We start from the raw sequence: 17,352 nt of genomic DNA on the forward strand, positions 1-17,352 counted from the left end.
ACATCAAGGGGTAGAAATAACAATCATAAAAACAGAATACACAAGGGATCATACACACTGAGGAAGAAGGCATATGACTGATCAAATAGATCAGGTGTGATTTAAAGTTTAAAGGCAAGGTAGGAATGATGTAGTCCACACACCAGATGGAGAAAGAAAATCACCACGCTGATAGTTCTTGGATTTGTAGTTTAAAACAAAAAGTGGATTTTTGTAAGAACTTACCGTTCAAATCCACCCTGGTGACACAGCTCAACCATGGGATATAGGAGGGTCGAAAGGAGCCAGACACCTATGCTAAAACTTTGAGAGAGGCAGGCTCCTCCCTTCTGCATCCCAATTCAACTTCCAGAGCACACTAGGATACATAGACTCAGTACAACGCCTGAACATATTAATATGCACAATAACATAATAACCATATAACATGACAACACATGAAACGGTAACTTACTGAGCGTAAGGGAGGGATCGCTGTGTCACCAGGATGGATTCAGAGAAAGGGATTCAAATGGTAAGTTCTTACCAAAATCCCCTTTACTCTTTCATCCATCCTGGTGACACAGCTCAACCATGGGATGTTCAAGAGCCGGTCCTTTGGGAGGGTACACTCAGGCCCGCAGTTCTCATCACTGCTCACCCAAATGCAGCGTCCTCCGACACAATCTCATGGAACCTGTAGAATTTGATGAAAGTGTGAACAGAGGACCAAGTGGCAGCCCTGCATACTTGCTCCGCCGAAGCCCCGTGACGCACAGCCCAAGAGGAAGCAATGGACCTGGTGGTATGAGCATTAATTTTGGAGGGCACTGGTCTGCCAACTTTAGTGTAGGCAAAAGCAATAACCAACCTTAACCATCTAGCAATGGTCTGCTTAGAAGCTGGCCAGCCTTTATTATGTACATCATAAAGAACTAGTAACAAGTCAGTTTTACAAAACTCCTTCACGCTGTCCACATAAATGTGCAAAGCGCGAACAACAACCAATTTATTTAGTTTGTCCCTATTTCTGACCTTCTCTGGAGGACTAAACCCTGGAAGCACAATTTCCTGGTTTAAATGAAAAGTGGATACCACTTTTGGCAAGAATTTTGGGTACTTATGTAGTATCTGGGCGTCCGATTTAGAAATCGGATCGCATCGCATGCGACCAAATCGTATGCGATGGTCAGATTTTTCCATAGGATTCAATGTTAAAATGGTCTGAGTCCATTTTAACATAGAATTCAATGGGAAAAGGGGTCCTTTTCCTTTCCCCACTATCCAAGTGGGCATGGAGTTGGATATAAACCTGTGGCGAGCGTAGCGAGCCACCGAGCCCGAAGCATGGAGAGCGTAGTGAGCCCCGCGAGGGGACACAGAATACTTTTTAAGAAATATGCGTCCCCTCGCTGCGCTCGCCACGCTATATAAAATCAACTCTATGCCCACTTCGATAGTGGGGAAATGAACAGGACCTTCTTAACATTGAATCCTATGCAAAATCGCATTGCATCGCATCTGATTGTATGCCTTAAGGTAAGGCATACAATCACAAAATCAGACGCCCAGATACTACATAAGTACCGAATTTTGGAACTCTTCTCAACACAGCCCTATCTTCATGGAACACCAGAAAAGGAGACTTGCAAGACAAGGCCCCTAATTCAGATACACATCTCGCTGAAGCGATAGCCAACAAAAGCATCACTTTCCATGTCAAAAACTTAAAAATCAGCCAATCTTAATGGTTCAAATGGTGGTTTCTATAGAACAGATACACCAGAGATAGATCCCAAGGTGCCAATAGTTGACTATACGGAGGCTTCAGATGGGTAACCCCCTGGAGGAAAGTCTGCACCTCCGGCAACAAGGCCACTTTCCTTTGAAAGAAAATAGAGGCAGACAACTGGATTGTAGGCTTAAGCCTGTGGAAAATCCATCGTGGAGAAACTCCAGAAGTCTCAAAACTTTAAACTAGATGTGTGAACTTTTTGTCTCTCACCATCTAATGTAAGTCTTCCAAACTTTATAATAATTAGATGCTGAAACGGGTTTCCTAATCATAGTTTGGATCACTGCGTCTAAGCTGTCAAATTGAGCCGAGCTAGGTCCTGATGAAGAAAGGGACCTTGCTTGAGAAGGTCTGGTCGAAGTGGAAGATGCCACGACGCTGTTGACAAGCTCAGAATGGCCAATCCGGAGCTATTCGAATGATCGTTGCTCCTTGCAAACTCACTCTCTTGAGAACCCGTGCCAACATGGTAAATGATAGGAAGACATATGCTATGTTGGAGGCACCAGGGCACTGTCATGGCATCCACCGCCCACACCAACGGATCCCTGGTTCTCGCACAGAACCTGGAAACCTGACGGTTTTGTCTGGAAACAAACAAGTCCACAAAGAGACACAATTTCCTGGAACACCTCCAGATGCAACGCCCATTCTAATTCCAGGAGATCTGCTCTGCTGAGAAAATCTGCTTCCACATTCCGAATCCCCGGAATGAATACAGCCGATAAAGCTGGAATATTGGCCTCTGCCCACTTGAAAATAGAGACACTTCCTGCATCCTCATCCTGCTGCAAGTGCCTCCTTGGTGACTCAGATAAGCCACAGCCATGGCATTGTCAGACTGGATTCGAATGGGCGATCCTCTCAGAAACTCTTCCACCTGCAGAAGCGTCTTCCAGACCGCACACAGCTCCAGTACATTGATTGGCAAGGACGACTCCACACTGGACCATAGACCCTGCAACCTCAGGTTCAGGGTTATTGCTCCCCAGCCCCTGAGACTGGCGTCGGTGGTGACCACCAACCAGTCCCATGACCAAATTGAGTGGCTCAATTGGAGTGATTCCAGATACGTCCCACAGTAATGAATTCAGAGTTTCTTGAGTCAGAAGAACCATTTATCGTTTCATGTACTTCGGATTCCCCGACCAACTGGCAAGAATGTTCCATTGGAAAGGTCTCGAGTGAAACCTTGCTTACTGATGGGTCTCGAAAGTTGCAACCATCTTGCCCAGCAGTTGCCATACTGAAGGACCGGGCAACTGTAGAATGGCCAACACGAACTGACAAATGTCTCTGGCCTTTGTCTCTGGAAGAAACACAACCGATGAAGGTGTGTATCCAAAATTACTCCCAAAAACTGTAGCCTCTGAGTGGGACACAGCTGAGACTTTGGAAGATTTAATATCCACCCATGGCTCTGCAGGAAATGAATTGCAGCTGATTGATTCTCCTGCGACTTCTCGGCTGACTCCGCCTTGAACAAAAGATCATCCAAATACAGAATAATTACAAATCCCCGGAGTCTGAGAGCTGCAGCCATGACCGTCATTATCTTCGGGAACACCCTTGGAGCTGTCAAGCCAGCTCGAAGGGAAGGGCCCGAAATTGCAGATGTAAGTCTCCTATCGTGAAACGCAGCAAAGACTGATGTTCTTTGTATATAGGCACGTGCCGATAGGCGTCCCGAATGTCCACAGATGCTAGGAATTCTCCTGGTTCCAAGCTCAAAAGAACTGTCCTCAGAAATTCCATACTGAAGTGGTCCACCCACAAGTGAAGGTTCAGCAATTTCAAGTTCAGTATAGGCCTGAAAGAGCCATCTGGTTTGGGTACCAAGAAAAGAATGGAGTAAAACCTCTTCTAACTTTCCTATTGCGGTACCGGAAACACCACACCCTTCTCTATGAGAGACTTTGCCGCCCCCAAAAGGGCCTTTTTTAAGTGTGCCTCCCTTGGTAAAGGTATAGGAAGAAACCTTTTTGGAGGAACCCCCTTTAAGCTGATCCTGTATCCTTGAGAAACCACATAGAGAACCCAAGGATCCTGGGTGGATAGAGCCCAAGCCTCCCAGTACAGCAGTAGGCGACCCCCCACTCTGATCCCAGAATGGGGTGCCTCCATACAGTCATGAGGAGGGCTTCTCCTCTTCATAATGGTCAACAGCATCCATTTATATAGCTCAAGATATAGATATAGCTCAATTTGGGTGCCTCAGACCTACTTTAGTACATTGTAACTGTCCATTGAATTATATAAAGTTCCAGAAAGCTTTAAAAAAACTCCAGGAATATAAAACAATATAAATGATGAAAAAATAAATTGAGTAAATGTCCTTTGACACAAAGGCCTAAATGACGGATGTCAACGATGTTTTATATACAGTTTGCACTGGGATGGTAAGTATTATATTACCTGCTGATGATATGAAGCGGTGGTGTAGTCACTGTTGAAGTGTCCGCTTCTACCGGCGTTGCTCCGATGGAGGGGGAGCCGGAGCAGGGAGCAGACACAGCAGTGGAGCAGGTGATGGTAAGTAGGTTACCGATCCGCTAACAACCAGCGTGGCTCTGGTGGACAGGGAGCCGGCGCTGGGAGCCACCGTTCGATTTACTTCTCTGCTGTCCACAAGTCGGATATCACTCACCGTCTCAGTGCCGGTAATAACGCACTGAGGATCGCCGCAGATCTCCTGACAAGTGCGGTCATGCGTGCAGGTGTGAACCAGGGGGAGGCAGTCCCAATGGTATATGGAGTTGGTGAAGGATTAGTGGATGTCTCCGACACAAATAGTAGCTTAAGACATAAGACCCTCCTGGCCGTCACTGAAATGGCTGACACTTTAGACGCCATCTTAACTCCCTCTTCTCCAGCCTCACAAGTGTATTCAGCCGCCACCTTTAACTTCTCTGCCAAGGCCAATGCTTCTGAATCCGGCTGAAGCAGCAAACACAAGGTATTTGCCCAAACCATCATGGCCTTGGAGACCCAGGCTGAGGCAATAATGGGTCTCAAAGTAAAACCAACACCTTCTAAAACTGCTTTCGAACAACCCTCTAACTTTTTATCCACAGGGTCCTTGAATGCACCACCCCCTTGCACAGGCAAATCCGTTGCTTTAGACAGCCTGGCAACCAGGGTATCTACCAGTGGAACCTTTTCCCACAATTTTACATGCTCTTCTGACATGGGATACAAGCTCAAAAACCTTTTGGGCATAAGGAGACTCTTATCAGGCATTTTCCATTATTAATACCAGGGACAGAGGATTCAGTCTCTTCCCTCTGTTCCCAAAAACATCTGATCAACACACTCTCCTTCTTCATCAGAAACTGCATTAAGAAGAGGTGGTGTGGATAAAGAGTGTATGGGGAAAACCTCAGGATCCTTAGTGAACTGCTCCATAAAAGCATTTATCTTGTGTACACTCTGAGCAGTGTCCTGCATAGCCTGTATAAATGCAGGGTTCCCTTGATACAGAGAAATAGAGCCAACATAAGGTTGTGGGGATGAAAATGGCCTAGGAGATCTAACAAACTCATCCCTCTGTCTATTTAGAGCTTGTACCAAGGCAGACAGACCTTCCCTCTGGGCATGCACCCAACTAGGCACAGGATTCAGATGTAGGGCATATATCCCCATGGTCCATCTGTTCAGCAGTTAATTTAAGCCCGCAAAACTTGCAGTTAATTAACATGGCAGACGCTCCCTCCCCAAGCACAGCAACATTACACGCTTCTGTCATGATAATTTTTCACAGTGCAATAAGCCAGGCGTAAGTACAAAGCCAATATATCAGTGTACTTAGCTGTCTGCCGCTGTAACTGACCCTCAATGGTCACCAGGGAAAGCGCTGCCTCAGAAGAATCTGTCACTCTGCAGAAATAAATCTCCTTCCAGCTCCGCACAGTGGGGGAAGAAAGAGCGCCAGGGCAGAGTAAAGGAAGAGACCAAGTCCCTGCTTCAGCGGGGAGGGAAGCTGTTTGGCACCTTCCGCCTGTAAGCCGCTCCTACCGCTGAGCTCCTGTAACAGGCTTCAACACCAAAAGGCGTTCATCCTGTAAACCCTTTCAAGATGGTGGCTGCCATTGCGGGGTGTCAGTCGCCCATTATCCACCCTAAGCAGGGAGCCGGCTAAGGAGTTCCCCAAGGCCCAGGAGACCTCTCTGAAATGAGGTCCAAGCGCTGTGCTGAGAGACCAGACAGCGTCTCAGCACACAGAGAGCTGACAGGACGCGCTTCTGTCAGCCTCTGCTGCGCTGTCAGTGTGAGGAAATTCCCCTGGAAGCCTCACACTGCATCCTGCACTAACTAGGTGAAATATTAATTAAAAAAAAAAAAACCTAGCTACTCTAATGCATGGCTGCTTCAGAAGCCCTTCAGAATAGGACCCACTCCAGTGGGCACCTAAAACGAACTGAGAAATGCAGAAGGGAGGAGCCTGCCTCTCTCAAAGTTTTAGCATAGGTGCCTGGCTTCTTCGGACCCTGCTACATCCCACAGTTCAGCTGTGTCACCAGGATGGATGAAAGAGAAATCCCTGTATTTATAAAAGTGTAGATAATTTGTATAAGAGAAGATGACTTACATTAGTAAGACGTAACAGTTCTCTACATTCGTCTTCAGAGATGATCCCATCAGTCACCACTCTCTGAGACCCATTGAGTGTATTCGAGTTCATCACTACGCTGACTTCATCAAACAAAACTGGACCACCTGTAAAAGGAGATTTTATTCAGACATGGCGGTAATACAGGCAGACATACAGCAGTAAGAGAAGAGATGTCAAATGTTTCAGTATTACTTATATAAAATACAATTGTTTTAGAGATCTATTCTACTTTTCAAAGTTAATTTGAGTTTGACAATCAATAAGGCTACAAATGCTTAAATATAATAAAGGTACCCTCTTTAGAATCGCTACTAATAACATTTGCAAGCATTAATACAGTAGGAAAGTTTGTCACTTCTGTAGTGCACCAAGAAAAATAATAACAGTCCTAATTTATTTTATTAGGTATTGAGATAAAAATGCAGAGTATAACACCACACATACATACATTTAAGTGAGACCAACACCATAAATCGTTAAAAAGTGTGTGCGCTTCAGTGAACAAGATCATTGAATTTGATTTTGTTAGAATACCAGCGTTTCCTTGATATATCCAATATATATTATTCCATATTAATAGGCTTCCCAGCTAATTAATGGATATACGTGGAATCTTTGTGCTTATAAATCACATTTGTAAATGTATAACTCGTTCAGTTAGTGTTTTCTACATCTACTGAACCGGATAAGCAACATATGTTGCACTTATATGAAGAACGAGTTATACATTACAAATGTGATTTATCAGCACAAATATTCCACTTATATCCATTAATTAGCTGGGAAGCCTATGAATATGGAATAATATATATTGGATATATCAAGGAAACGCTGGTATTCTAACAAAATCAAATTAAATGATCTTGTTCATTGAAGCACACAGAGTCTTTTTAACAATTTATGGTGTTCTTCTACCCCGCATTTTATCCCAATACCTAATAAAGATTGCCTTTTAGGACTTTTTTTTTTTTTTTGACAAGCTGTCTTTCCTACTGTATTTGTCCTATTTTCTGTCCAGTGGTAGCACACCCCTTTAATCTACATCATATGAACACCAGTTATGGTATAGAGATCAAACAGGGGGCCATCCAACACACCCAACAAGTAGGGTATACGTAATAATCCAATTGTCTTGTGCGACAGACCTACCAACCCAAATTCTATATTTGCAAGCATTACAAAGCTGGTACAAATACAAAGATCATGACACTTGGCCAACATTATGAGAAGCCATAGTGCATCGTTATCCTTGGTCGTCAAGTGGTTAATTCAACTCATGGGTGTAAAATCCAGGGACTAATCTATGCTTAGTGACTTTGTTGAGGACATCCAATGAAACATAATAAAACGTGTTAGAATGAGGTCACTGAGAAACCTCATGCTTTCAGACCCTGTCTCACGCAGGATTCTACCAAGGCCTTTATTCCCTCTCTAATAATCTCCAGACTGGGATTACTGTAATCTCCTCCTATGTGGAATCCCTGACAAATGGCTCTACTCCAATGCTGCAGCTCGACTCATCCTTCCTCAAACACTACATCCATCTCCCATCTTCTACAAGCTCTTCACTGGCATCTCTTACCTTTCAGAATCGAATTCATGCTTCTCGCACTCACTTATAAAGAGCTCATCTACTTTTCTCCCATTTCCATCTCTGATCTCATCTCCCTTTACATTTCTACCCGTCTTCTTCGCTACACTAATGCAAGCCATCTTCCCTGACTACTGATTACTTCCTCCCATTCCTACATCCAAGACTTCAGGTGCTGCTCCCTACCTCTGGAATTCTCTATCTCTCTCGTTCAGACTGTCCAAAAAACTTCAAATGGTTTCTCAAGACCCACTTCACCAAACCCAGCCAAATCTCACCTTAACTCGGTTTCATCCATATGGTCTACCCGATCTGTGTCACCCATTTGTCTGCCCCTCCCCTCTCACAAGCAGGGCCCTAATCCCTCATGTGCGTTTCCCTCTCTTACTTAAACCATCTTGGATGGTACTAAATCCTACGCTGATGGTTATTCCAGAGTCCTTTGCTGATGCAGCTATGCTTATTTACCATGTACTTTTCCTCTATTGTATTCAACTGTAAGTCACTGTTTTGCTTATTCATTTATGTACTCTGTAATTGGGTGCTGCAGATCCCTTGTGGCGCCATATAAATACAGGATAATAATAATGTTGTTACACTATAACCAAGAGTCATGGCAAAGGTAAAATCCCTATAGCTGGTAGGGGCATGGCCTGTAATAACTTGTGGTAAGTACCATTTTTCCAGTGAATATCCTAAATTCTATCCATTTTACCCAGGAAGTTACACCATTGGTGTTCCTGTTCCAGTGGGACATCACCTCCTACCTCCCAGGAGTGAGCTAGTGGTCTGTTTGGACTTAGGTCCAAGTCAGACCGATCGCACGGCTGCGTTTTCGCAGCGCGGGCGATTATAGAATAACCGCACATGTGTATGGTACACAGTACGCATGCGTGAGTCGTTTGTGCAAGGGGAGACTGCAATGGGCTGCCTGCAGGACACCCTGCTTGCATTTGGGGGCGGTATGAAAGACACAGGCGCTGGGGAAGTTTTCCCCCCTCATGTGCACAGCTGTGATCACATTCGCAGGCGTACACATGGACAGGGGGAATGCAGATGCTGTGGCCACGTTTACCTGTTTGTTGCACTCCGAAATCTCACAGCCTGGTGATCGGTTCTGAATCAGCTTCTTTAGTGTAGCCAGGTCATCTGCCTCTAAAACCTGGTCTTCCTCAGCTGATCTCTGATGTGCTGTTACCTGCTGGTTATCTCAGGGTCGTTGGCTGCATTCTCCAGTGTCCTAGGAGTGAGTTCCCCTGTTTGTATCCGCCTCAGTTCTTGCTGACAATCTCCGTTGTTTCTGTAAAGTGTGTAGTGGGCTACCTGCCATTTTGCTGCTGGGCTCCTATGTTGCTTCTGTAATCTTGCTGGATCACTTTACAAAGGCTCAATCTCCTACAAAGACTTCTGTAGTCAGTGACAATTTTGTTTGGATGATGTGTGATGAAGTTCAGCTCCTGGACCTCTTTGGACCCAGTTGCATACTGCCTGCATGGCTTCTCCACTCTGGGCTGATATATTCATCTTTCATCATTTCCCTGTCTCATGTGGAAGCGTACCTGGTGACACTGCTATTTTATATCCTGAGCCAAGGTTACACATACTGCCCTACTCCTAGTATGGATTGTTTTGGACACACGCCAAGTACAGTGTTGAAGCAGGGGTCAAGTCTACTTTGCTGATCCTGTTCCAATGGCAGGTGGTGGTCTCTCTCGCTCTCAGATTTGGGAGGGGGTTGGAAAGGTTGTACCTGCGATTATCAATTCTGAAGTCTCAAGAATCAATCATTGAATTTATCATCTTTAATGGCTGCAATCACACCAGATTTTTTGACTCTTCAAAAGATACATTTGCCCATCCTACTAATTGTGATAAGGCTCCAGGATTTCAAGATTTCCTGTCCTCGGACTTTGAAACGGTTCAGTCACGGAGCGACCCTGCATTTGGTCTGTTCAGATTACTTCAGTGTACCGGCAATATTGCCGTTTCGCTGACTTCATCGGGGGGGGGGGGGGGCACAGCAGAGCTTTATCGGGGGGCAGAAGCAGTGCTTAGAGCTGGCGCTGATCCAAGCACTGCCTACTCCATTAGCGTGAACGTGAAACAGGTCACTTGACCTGATTAACCTGTTCACTGTCGTGTTGCTACCAATTTGCGGTACCCGGTAACCCCTTGCACATAGCAACAAACCGGCATGGACCTTGTAATTAGGCACAATGTGAAACGGGTATTATGGACATTCATTTATTGCCCATGCCATTTATGCATCTTTCCCAACATTTATATGGGTTGGGGGGGGGGAGCTTAGGTTGCTTTGTGTAGTTGGGGGCTAGAAGGGGTCCTTGCTTTGGGTAACCTGTCCATAATTCAAAGTATGCCTGTTATGCCCCATTTTGGCCACAGGCTCCAGAAACCAGAACTGGTTCCTTTGGGTACTTGTTATATATATTTATGGTGTTTTCGGTATCTTCTTTTTTTAAATTTTCATCATGTTTGGTTTTTTAAGCTGCCTTATGTTATTATGTATGCTGCATTTACCACTTTATTTTATAAATGCTTTAAAGTGGCAATTTATTTTAAAGTGGCAATTTATTTTTAAACAGTATGCGCACAAATATACTGAAAACTATATCAACATGCTGACTGTCAACACTCTAAATGTTGATTTGAGCCACACCTTAATATTTATCTAACCCTTTCATACATTCAAAATGATATATGTTTTAGAAATGTAGCAACAAACCCAAAAACTGAGGATCTACAGAGATGGAGTACAACTTGATCCAAAAAAGTAAAACCTAGTAGTAAAATAGTAAATATATATTGAATTATACCAAGAAATTTTAAACGTTTACAATCATCCTGCTACGGGAAGCCCTCCACCTCCGGGAAAAAAAAAAAAAAAAAAAAAAAATCGCTTGAACGGGCAAATATCACTCAGTGTATATACATGCTGGGGAAAAACACCCAGTGTGTATGCCCCTTTACACCTTGCAGAAAAGATACGGGGTGATGGGAATAATGAAGCGGGGTGTCTCACCTTCTCTTACAACTTGAGAAAAATCCATTGTTTCCCTGGTTTTCTCTTCCACAAGGTTCTCAATCTCTTTCATTAAATTACCAATTTCCTCAGATATTCTGGCTGCTGTCTCACGTTCCACCCTAGGAAAAAAAAAAAAAATTCAGTTATAAAAAACTTAAATCATGATGGTCATTCCTTTTGTGTAGTTAACAGAACATTTCTACTTCTACAGTTACCAATTAGAGAAAAATGTATTTCACAACTTTACGTATCTAATCTGTAAATATAATCCTCTGCACTACATTTTTGAAAAATCTTATTCGACTAGTACAGTTCAAAAGGACTGGAGAATTGCGGAACTAGTACAGATATATTAAAAAGGTAAAAGATGAGCCAACGCATTTAAGATTTGTGAGCTTAACACTGATCATAGGGAAATTTGAGGGAATTTTAAGAGATGGTATAATTAATATTATAAAACAGTAGTAATCAATATTGATTTGTAAAGAATCATTAGGTTTGTTTGGCATGAACAAGTTTTTATGAAGATGTTAGCAGAAATCTAGACCTTGGCAATGCTGTAGATGTGGTCTTCTGGAAGTTTGCAAAAGCAATTCCTGTGCCACATGAAAAGCTGGTTAAAAAAAAAAATTGAAAATTTGGGGCTAGGGGCACACATTTGCAACTGGGTAAGCACGATAGAGAACAGAGGGTGGTGGTAAACTGTGCATTTCCACAGTACCACAGGCTTCAGCGTGAGGGCCTCTTCTATTTAATATATTCATTAATGATACAGAGAATGGGATAGAAAGCAGAATCTCAATATTAGCAGAGGATACAAAAATGTGCAAGGTTACATAGTTACATAGTAGGTAAGGCTGAAAAAAGACTTGCGTCCATCTAGTTCAACCTGGTATAGATATCCATTGCTGATTTGGTAGGTTCTGGTATTTTACAGACAAATTATATTTCTTATTTGTACCCATGGATGTTTTTCTCCAGTAAATGTTTGTCCAACTTTGCCTTGAACGCATTTAATGAGCCAGCCGTTACAACCTCTCTGGGAAAAGAGTTCCAGAGTTTGACTGTTCTGACCGTAAAGAAATTCTTTCTACTAGCTGAATGAAATTTTTTTTCTTCTAATCTATACTCATGCCCTCGTGTCCTAGATTCCTTTCTAGTAGAAAAGAGGGTGTGTGACAGTTCCTTATATTGGCCCTTGATAAACTTGTACATGTTGAGCATGTCCCCCCTTAAACGTCTCTTTTCTAATGTAAATAGTCCCAAATTGCTTAATCTCTCCCCGTAGCTTAAATTCTCCATTCCGCTAATAAGCTTTGGTGCTCGCCTTTGGACTTTTTCTAATTCTATGATGTCCTTTTTATAGTGTGGGGCCCAGAACTGCACTCCGTACTCGAGGTGAGGTCTCACCAATGCTTTATACAGTGGCATAATTGCTTAGAACGGTTGAGGATGTCAACATTCTACAAAGTGACTTAAGGTAATGCATCTTGAAGAGGCCAAACCTGTGTGCAACTTATACTTTAAACAGAGTAGAATTGGGCAAATCAAACCTGGAAAAGAACCTAGGAGTCCTCACTGCACCCTAGTTCAAACAAACTGGGGTGCAGTGCTCTGTGTCATGGAGCAGCCACTACGGCTAACAGGATACTAGCATGTATAAAAAGGGGCATGGAAACTAGGGAAGTGAATGTAATTTTACCACTGTACAAGGCATTGGTTAGCCCTCACCAGGAATTTGGATTGCAATTCTGGGCCCCACATTACAAAAAGTAGAAGAGAAACCAAGCAAATAAAAGGCTTGTAGTCTTTAAGCTACGAAGAGAGACTGGCTAAATTAGGAATGTTTAGGCTAGAAAAAGAGACGTTTAAGGGGAGACATGATTAACATTTACAAATCAGCTGGCAATATTCTAAACTCAGCCCAGATCCGAGATTCAGAGGCAATATCAGCCATAGGGGAATCTATATAATTCAAACGTACCTTTTCAGAAAAAATTATGTATATTTAATTAGTTTTTTAAATTAATAGATGGTACTGTATTGGGGTCTTTAACAGAGCCGTTTAAGTCGCATGTCTGGTTGGCTGCCTGTCATTTGTCTACTACCATCTATTTTTCTGTCTGTGTATCTTTTGCTCATTATCAACATTGACCTTTTAAACTGATATTAATAAAATAGAACAGAAGACACTGCGCTGTAATGGAATTATTTTAATAAAAATATACTAAAATATGAACACTATTGTAAATTAGTTTGTGTCTAATTTAATCAATAAAAAAGTATCATCTTAGTCTACAGGACCCGCTAGGTGGTATAGAACTTGATGGACTGTTATTATTCAATAGTGAGGAAATCGTATTGACTGTCACAGTACAGGTGGATGCAGTGGGTCACTATTTCGATTTACCATTTCTTTCATTAATATTTTTCAATCTTTGTGCACACTGCAATCTTTAATTGCTTTTTAATTAATTGATTATATACCGTATGAAATGTACCTGTTTTATATTTCTGTTGCCACATATTTGATATTTTTCAGCAGTTATAACTCTTTCTATGTTTTCTATTTTCCTTGTTTTAATCATGTGTCTGATGTGGGTGGAGTCTGTGTTATATAAACAACCTTTATTTTATACATTGTTGATCCCGGAGGACGAGCGATAGCTCGAAACAAGAATTGGATGTAACCTCATTAAAACTACACAGTGGTAATTATAAAGTCTTTGAGTGGTCCCTCTGCTTTTTTCTAAGTTTTGCGACTTAGTCACAAAAGGACACCAGTGCACGGATCAAAGTGTTACCTGGGAGTGCCAGACATATATCCTGTATCGGGAAACCAGGGAAAGCACCACCGCAGCTGTGAGTAAGAGGTGTGCTGGCCCTAAAAGTGACTTTGTATTTGCATGTTGGAGTGGAGTTCTCCTGTGACTTAGACTCCTGTACCTGAGTCTATTTGATTGAGTTAGTGCCGCCCCACAAGCTACTTGAAATTTGGAATCCTGTATCGAGAAACAAGGGAAGGCACCACCGCAGCTGTGAGTAAGAGGTGTGCTGGCCCTAAAAGTGACACATATATATATATATATCCCTCTCTCTCTCGATAGAAACATATACACACATATAAACGATTAGATATAGTACATCAGAAAATGCAGCATTCATTGACCATGCTAACAATAAATATAAATTAACTTACTTTTGTTTTTCTCGTAACCTCTTGGGCATAACATTTTCTGGTGTCCACGTATCCTGTAATGGCAAACATCTGTTTATATCCTCTTAGAGACTGTACAGTGATAGAGGAAAATAATGTCTGACAATGAACAACTTTAAATCTTTGAAAGGTCAAAAACACTAAGGAGACCATTTATTGTGCATTTTAATGTGAATTATGGGAACGTGAATACACATTCACAAAGTGAAAATCGATTAGTATTCTATTGCTGGAACAATAAGAGTGGATGACATCCCAACAGTTAGGATTCTGAATGACATGGCTGTTCTGCCGTGTGGGGGTCCACGACTTCCATAGAAGTAGAATAGAAACTGTGGTGAGTACAGCAAGCCACTGAGCCCACAGTGTGGCAAGCCCGCAAGGGGCTTCATTTTGTTCGCCTGAGTTCTGGGTAGCTTTTCTAGCCTATCCATTTTAAAACATCCCCATGAGCTCAGAAGCAGAACGAAAGCTCAGTGTATACATAGGTTATTTAGGCTTATTTTCTACTCTACTCTGACTCTTTGGGGGTATACTAAGATGGGAGTTCTATTGCACATGAGATGTTTCTGTTATATTCTACTGCTCTTCCCTGACCCCCCACTTGCCCCCACCCATCATTACCCCCCCTCCCTACCCGACTGTGCATTCTCATACAGGTGACTGTGCCACCAGCACGCTGTGTCCTTTAGCCCTGCCCCGGCTATCAACAGCTGCTGCAACACAGATCACAACAGTGCAGTCATTCTTTTTACTCCGCTTCAATAAATAACATTGCTTTTCAACACTGGCTCACAGACTTGTCTGTCACAGCACGTTCATAGTAAACGCATATCACACCATATGTATGTTAGTGCCTGAGCGCTGGTCACCAAGCATTATATATTATTCTCTGAGTTGGGACCCACTCGACACAGCAGCCGGCAAATCTAGGTTTGAGCGCCACCATCAACTATTATTAGCATATTCTAGAAGGGGTTAATTAATAAGTAGAACCTGATTGGTTGCCCATAGCAACATACCATGTGAAATGTAACTCCCATCTTTGTAAATTTCCTCTTTAGAAATTGTAAAACCAAGTCAAGACATGCTTGGCCATCTGATAAATGGCAGGACATGGGCTGTGCTACAATACAGAATTACATGTAAATTATTCTGGCAAAAAAAAGTGTGAAAGTGTTGTCATTCTATATAAAAGGATTAAAGAAAATGTGCCTATAGGGAAACAAACACAAACAGAATAATAATAAAGTCACATGTCACTTACAGGGTCAATAAAGGGAATTCCAAAGACATCATAGGCAAGAAAGAGCAACTCCTTCTCCAGCAGACTGCGCTTAATGTACATCTTTACATTCTAAGGAGGGAAATAGATCAGTAATATTAGTGTCGAGAGAGAAAACACACCAAGTAATCAGGTGGCTCATTTTTTAAACCCAACCTGTAACAATTAGGATCCAAATGGTTGCTACTTTACTGTAGCTCTCTCAAAAAGGGCATATGTAATAGGGACCAAGTTTGCTGGAGGTACGGGATGCTGGACTCCAGCAGACTTGGTCCCTTGGTTTTGCCTTTTAAATGAGTGCTGCTTTAATAAAAATCATATCATATAATCCCAGGCAATTGTACATACGAGCAGATCAAGTAAAAACACTATTGGAGCACTCATAGCATATAATATGTTATGGTCAGTAAATAAAAAAAACATAAGAGTATTTATTTAAAAAAGAGCCAGTAACACAGGTCAGGAACATACAATGATAATGGATAAACAGATAGAGACCACAGCTTATGACTTAATTAACCCTTCGAGTGCCAACGTTGTTGTGAGAGATACTCAAATTATCCGCTAAATGCCAGTGTCCCCCACAGTGATTGTTCTTTTAGATTAAATAAATACAAATACAGCCAAGTCAATTAATTGAAGTCTAGATAAATACGGCACACACACACACACACACACACACACACACACACACACACACACAATAAAAAGAACAGTTGCTGTGAGCGACGCTGGCATTTTTAGCGGATATTTTGAGGATCTCGCAGCAATGTTGGCACTCAAAAGTCTAAACCACTATTTCCAGGGTGAGGTGCTTTTTGTTTTTACTTAGAAAGGTCTTTGGTGGCTACAGTCTCAGGAGTTATACTTTAGAGATTGACAGTGTTCGTTTCTCTAATTCCACCTCCTCTTTGCTACCTCCATCAGTTGGCGTACCTCAGGGTTCAGTCTTGGGTCCTCTGCTTTTCTCAATCTATACCTCATCTCTTGGCAAACTAATCAGATCTTTTGGATTATAGTATCATCTGTATGCGGATGATACTCTGTTCTACCTATCCTCCCTGGACTTGTCCCCATCTGTATTGGGCCATGTCTCTGAATGCTGGATGTCATCTCGCCACCTCAAACTGAAGATTTCAAAAATGGAATTAAATTATAGATTCACAGGGAACACTGAGGTCTGCTTACGCTGGGGATAGAGTGAGTGATAGTAGGAGTCTGCACTTTTTTGGAGTGTGACAGGCAGAAAAAGACTCAATCCATACTAATGCCAGTCACACCGAAAACGTACCCAATATCTCAGCGCAGGGTGGGCGCTCAGTGTTCCCTGTGAACTCGAAAAAAAGGAATTATCGGTAAGTACCAAATTCTTGTTTTCTCCTTCTTTTACAGGGAACACTGAGGTCTGCTTACGCTGGGGACGTCCCAAAGCTACCCCCACGGGTGGGAGAGTGATGAGAGCATTGCAGGACCGCCCGACCAAAACTGGAAGCTGCTGTTGCGAAGGTGTCAAACCTGTAAAACTGTATAAAGGTCTGTGAGCTAGACCACGTGGCAGCTATACATAACTGTGTAATTGAAACGCCTCTGGCTGCTGCCCAAGAAGGCCTTACCGATCTAGTGGAATGTGCTAAAATAGACAAAGGAGGTCTATTGTGCGAAGACAAATAGGCCTGTTTAATGGTGAGACAGATCCAACGCGCCAGCGTCTGCTTAGAAGCAGGCCAGTCTTTCTTATTTGCATCATACAAGACGAACAGGGCGTCTGACTTCCTTATTTACGCCGTCCTGTCCACATACAAGCATAACGCTCTAACTACGTCCAAGGAC

General features: G+C 42.7%; 1 protein-coding gene across 2 annotated transcripts in view; it reads right to left on the reverse strand.

Moving 5' to 3' along the window:
• P3H1 (prolyl 3-hydroxylase 1) overlaps positions 1–17,352 on the reverse strand; it is a 99,429-nt gene that overhangs the window by 41,406 nt on the left and 40,671 nt on the right. For both annotated transcript variants that reach the window (XM_083162779.1, XM_083162780.1), the window contains exons 6-9: positions 15,505–15,594; positions 14,220–14,272; positions 11,018–11,139; positions 6,363–6,490 (exon numbers count right to left, since the gene is read on the reverse strand). In XM_083162779.1, the coding sequence (XP_083018905.1) occupies positions 6,363–6,490; positions 11,018–11,139; positions 14,220–14,272; positions 15,505–15,594 (393 nt within the window). The remainder of the gene's footprint in view (positions 1–6,362; positions 6,491–11,017; positions 11,140–14,219; positions 14,273–15,504; positions 15,595–17,352) is intronic.

Source organism: Crinia signifera, chromosome 19 (genome assembly GCF_055691185.1).
Source record: "Crinia signifera chromosome 19, ASM5569118v1, whole genome shotgun sequence".
NCBI classification, from domain to species: Eukaryota; Metazoa; Chordata; class Amphibia; order Anura; family Myobatrachidae; genus Crinia; species Crinia signifera.